Genomic DNA, 5,482 nt, shown 5'->3' on the forward strand with positions numbered 1-5,482 from the left:
TACTTTGAAGGATTCGTGCATACCAGGTATAGTGCGTTTAACAATAGTACTTAGCATTGTGCAGCATCTTATCCCAGATAGCTTTGTTGAATACGGGGAACAATTGTTGGTGCTTGGCACTTGGTTCTATGAACATCTTTACTGTACAGACGGAGATATATTGTTTATCTTTCTCTTGACAAATGAACTCATCGTAAGTCGCTTTGGATAAAAGCATCTGCTAAATGCAAATGAAGAACATCATCTATGAAACGGCTTGTGTTATTGTAGAACCTAAAAAGAACTAATTAGTGTTCCATTTGTATTCTAAATGTTGATGCAATAATGTATTTGGACTGATAATTTTGACTTTTCTTTTCTGCTTCACAGATTATGAATGATGGCTGGGGCTGTCCACCCAATTCTCTCAGTTTGTCCCTCACGGGCACTCTTTACCGAGAAGTTCCGGGTGCTGGTGGAGAATCTGCCTCCTGGTCTCTCAGTCACTTTGCACTCTCTTCACTGCTCTGAGGTGAAGGATTATTGGGAGGCATACGGACACTATGTCGCTGACAATAAAGGGACTGTCGATGGTAGATATTGTTCTGATGGCTATTTGACCTTAAGCATTACTTCAATTCAAATGCAGGGCTTACTGCCTGATGTTAAAATAATCAACGACGGTTCATTCATGTTCCCTCAACTAATGAACAACGATTGATGACATGTTTGCCATTCCAACTGGTATCTGGATTGACTCCACAGTTTCACAAGAGGCTAGTCTGGGGGGAACCTACACAGGAAAGGAGCCGATGGGTTTACTGTGGAGTATGATCCCTGTGCCAGGATCTAAAGAGCATGCAGTGTAAGGTTCTACCTCCTCAGGCCTGATGAGGGTCAAAGCTTAACTCTGCGATGGTACTCCTTGACACTTACGTTCATTGACCTTCTCTCGTGATAATGGGGACAGGGTGGTTTTTCTTCATACATTTAAAATATGTTGAAATACATTGCGAGTAAGGCAGGATTCGTTTGAACACACGATTGTCCTTCTGTTCCTCAGTTTGTTCAAGGTTGACGTGGAGACACCACAGGAGGTGCTCATCTCGGTGTTTCAGGGCCACCTCTCTGAAGGCTTCAGGCAGAAGCCTCCCCTGGCCTCAGTGGTGACCGAGAGGTGGTCCATGGCACCGGGGCTGAAGATTGTCAGAGTGCGAGAGAAGGAGATTGAGGGCATCCTCTACATCCCTCCGGGTATGTTTCAATAGCCTCTCCCCCCCCTGGTTCTGTGCAATCCTGAGGTGATTTTTTAAGCCAAACGTTCTCTGGATCTAAAATGCTGTACTCCTCAGGTCCTGGACCCTTTCCGGGAGTGCTTGATGTATCGGGCTTTAGAGGTGATGTGACGGCTTGCCGTCCCGCAATGCTCGCGGCTCAAGGTTTTGTAGCCTTTGGGGTCAACTACAGCCTTCCTGGAAGTGAATTCACGACAGACTATTTTCTGGTCTGTGATGTTTTCGTCCGTCCCCAACTTGTTTCTGTCGATGGCTGTTCTTTTTCTCGGTCTTGTGCAGCTGTTGATCAATGGATTTGTTAGGTGATCTAATGGGAGTGTTCTGGGTCATCTTTGTCCGTACAGAGGGCATTTGAGTTCCTCCAGGAGCATCCGCTGGTGATCAGCAACAGAGTTGGACTCATTGGCGTGTCTCTGGGTGCAATCGTGGTTCTCAATATGGCATGTCGTACCGAAGCTATCAGTGTAAGTATTTCCACGAACAAGGCGGATATGCAGTGTCTTCTTTCAACTGTACGATGTGTCTTAACCATTTTGTGTTCCAGCCTCGCTGCTGTGTCTCTATCAATGGCAGCCACTTATTGATGGAAGAGTCGGTCGATGAAATGTTCAATAATTTCTTTAAACTGTAAGTCTCGATTTAAATGAATTGATTGTTGTCGAAATTGATTGCTATCAAATGCCATAGAAATTCCAACGGCAAAACAGGATAAAAGTATGCTTTTCTGTATTGCTTCAATAGTCGACTAATACCCATTTACATCCCTAATACAAATATGAATAATGCTTCATTGGAATCACATGATTAAATAACTTTTTCCATCAGGAAGGAACACACCATTCGGCGAAATGAGCAAAATCATGTAATAATGCGCGGTTTGCCACTACCTATCCCAAATGAACCAACTATAAATGTAAGTACATGCAAGCACATGCAGATGCACGCACGCACACAAAATGCATTCAATAATATTGTTTGTCATATCTTTGCTAGATGGAAAATATAAATTGTCCATTGTTGCTGGTTGTTGGGGAAGACGATCTTAATTTCCCATCTACAGAATGTGCTGAGTTGGTAAGTGGACAAACTAGAGTCTTCATTTATTAAACAGGAAGTCTAATCGAGATCAAGATCTGGTTCAAGAGAGACCTGTATACAAATAAACAAATATACACAAGTTTGACAAGACGAGCACAACTGTATATACAAACCGTGTATCCAAAGTTCATTAGAAACGGATGAGCAGAAAGTTACAAACATCGTACAGAGTAGCTGACTTTAAGTAAATGATTTGGTGAGAGGAACTAAGTCAGGGTTTCTAATGGTTCTCGTATGCTGCATACTACTTAAAACCTGATTTGCCCAGCTCCGTTTTTATAAGTGGTACATCGAGATTTTAAACCTATAAAATCCTTCTACCTACACATAATTTATTGATAATTGATTCAAATCTAACCATCATATCTGACTCTGTGTATTGTACTTACATTGTAGCTGGTAAGGGCAGCTTGCTGACAGACCACACACTGTGATATAAATGGTCTTAAACTGTTTTGTTTTTTGGGCTGGAACAAAACAGACATGTTTCTAAAAGATGCGGATTGGAACACAGGACTGAACAGAACCTCACATTTTCCTCATAGATGGCAAAGAGGATGCACACGGCAGGCAAAGAGCACCTGTTGACCATACTGAGTTATCCAGGTGCCGGACACGTCCTCCATTTGCCCAATAGCAACCTTATCCGGATCTCCCGTTGGCGCTTTTCATTCTTCGACCAGAACGGTGAAAAATTGTTTAAAGTTCATTAAGAATGGTTAAAAATGTAGTTTTTTTGTAAATGTTTGTTGTGTGTGTGTGTGTGTGTGTGTGTGTGTGTGTGTGTGTGTGTGTGTGTGTGTGTGTGTGTGTGTGTGTGTGTGTGTGTGTGTGTGTGTGTGTGTTGCAGAAATTATACTGTGGGGAGGACACCCAAAACCTCATGCATTTGCTGAGGAAGACAGTTGGGACAAGATCTTGGCCTTCCTCAAGCAACATCTGTACCCTGATCCTCAAAGTGACCCCGATGCAGCGCTGTGAAAGTACAGACAGCCGCCATGGCTTTTGGTGGCAGTGCGTCTGATCGAGACTATCAGGTTTTGCTGTGAATGTGTGATATTTCTTCTCCTAAGGTGTCCCAGATCTCAGGGATGGGATGTGCAAAGTGTTCTTGTGCAGGGTGGGGACATGCTGGGCAAAGAACCTGAATGGCCAGTAGTCGTTCCACCTCCCACCCTCGGCCAATATACGCTGAGAGGGGAAACATTGAAATAGGCAATGAGTTAAACTATTTTAAAAGTCCCCAGGGCAACAATCGATCGGACAATAAATCCAACCAATGATTAGATCTATGGTGTAATGTTTAGCTCCAACCCTTTCACAATCACAAACACAGATGCTGCAGGGTACTTCACAAACTTCAAATTATCCGATTATCATATCTAGACCAGTCTGTAGCCAAGTATAATCTGTAGTTTGGTATTTTATTTATATATGCTATTGTGTGTTATTATATATATTTATTCTGTTATGTCTGGGTAATTATATATGTTATATTATGTGTGGGAATTTAAATGGTCAATTTATTTGTGAGGTAATGTCCCATAGGTGCATTCTTTATATGTATTTTATATTCTAGTTGATGGTTTTCTCTGTCCCCTGTCTCAGGTGTGGGGCACCACAGGGGAGTTGGCTATAAGGGTTGGGGTTTATTCTGTTTGGGGTGGACAGAGGAGTTATGTTGAACGCGATCGGGCGCGGAGCCGACTACTGTGACCTCGGACGTGTTTCTATATTATGATATTGTTCTCTTTTTCCTTAATAAATGTTCATCTTTGACAGCGGTTTGGGGTGTTGGTGTTTTGTGTCCTGATTTCCCGCTCGGCGACAGAGAAACCCGGGTGACGGCTCATTAATGTGATCGCCTCATTGGTCAGGTAGCTGTGTAACTTAAGAGGAGGAATGAATGAAAAATTAAATGTATGCGTTACCTGGGGCTATTTACACACACACACGCACACGCACGCACACACACACACTCAACCCATTTGTCCTATATGACCATTTTGTTATTGTGTAACTAATTACAGCTATTGGCTTGATACCATTAACAGTGCAAATTTTAAGAAAGCCCTTAATTCTCTTGTGAAATGTGTGCTTGGAGTTTTCTTGATGTTGTGTGCTTATCAATAGACATTTTCACGATATGAATGAGGCTTCATTCTTATCGTGAAAATGTCAGTGGCTCAACGGGACAATACCTTGTACTGGCGATCCTTAGGATGAGAGTTCTCTAATAGAGTATGCTGAACATGGCATTCTGCCATTGCCACTCATTTAGGAAACATTGAACATGAACAGCACCTGAAATTCATCAGGCAATCAACATTCCGGCTCATTAGTTTCCAAGAATCTGACCAAGACACAGTATGGCATTAAGGCCCCGTTTACACGAAGGGAAAACGCAGATATTTTCACATGGTTTGGCCTCTCATTTACACGAAAACGCAGTTTTTGACACAGAAAACGATCATTTCTAAAAACTCCGACCAAAGTGGAGATTTCTGAAAACGCCGGTTACGTGTTGTCGTGTCAACGGGTAGAAACGGGGTTTTAGGTTCTGAAACGTCACATTATGCGCCAGGAAATGCTTAACGTCATATGAGCGCCCTATGTTTACAGTTTGTTTGTTACAGGAAGACGCTCGTGTTATTCGTTGTTGTTGATTCTGAGGATTCTGATTGGCTTGCATGGCTTTATCCTTCTCCCTACACTGCCGCCCATAGGTTTGGCATAGTTATAATGTCCCAACGGCGTATTTATCAGTTTTGATGTAAACGACAACTTTTTTGAAAACGACGTTGTGTGCACAATGTTATTTTTGAAAACGGAGGGGGGGAAATATTCGTTTCTATAAATACCCTGCTACGTATAAACGTGGCCTAAGGGGAACTTCTTCGTTAACCATTTTTCCTTCATAATTAACTCTTCTTCCGTCAGTGTTCTTGGCTACAAATGTTTAATTTCCCCAGTGTTTCCCCAAATGTTTAATTTTCGGCCATTGCTCTGCAGCTCTCTCACCTGAAAGATTAGGCTCAGTATGGCATTAAGGGGAACTTCTTCGTTAGCCATTTTTCCTTCATTATTAACCCTTCTTCCGTCAGTGTTCT

At 42.4% G+C, this 5,482-nt stretch overlaps 1 protein-coding gene across 1 annotated transcript; it reads left to right on the forward strand.

Moving 5' to 3' along the window:
• Positions 1-240: 240 nt before the first annotated feature.
• Positions 241-4,266, forward strand: LOC130377557 (peroxisomal succinyl-coenzyme A thioesterase-like). Its single transcript, XM_056584713.1, has 10 exons — positions 241-572; positions 745-844; positions 1,043-1,233; positions 1,332-1,483; positions 1,619-1,738; positions 1,819-1,901; positions 2,100-2,187; positions 2,268-2,348; positions 2,918-3,059; positions 3,223-4,266. The coding sequence occupies exons 1-10, from the start codon at positions 377-379 to the stop codon at positions 3,351-3,353; spliced, it is 1,284 nt and encodes a 427-aa protein (XP_056440688.1). The 5' UTR covers positions 241-376; the 3' UTR covers positions 3,354-4,266.
• Positions 4,267-5,482: the final 1,216 nt, after the last annotated feature.

Source organism: Gadus chalcogrammus, chromosome 23 (genome assembly GCF_026213295.1).
Source record: "Gadus chalcogrammus isolate NIFS_2021 chromosome 23, NIFS_Gcha_1.0, whole genome shotgun sequence".
NCBI classification, from domain to species: domain Eukaryota; kingdom Metazoa; phylum Chordata; class Actinopteri; order Gadiformes; family Gadidae; genus Gadus; species Gadus chalcogrammus.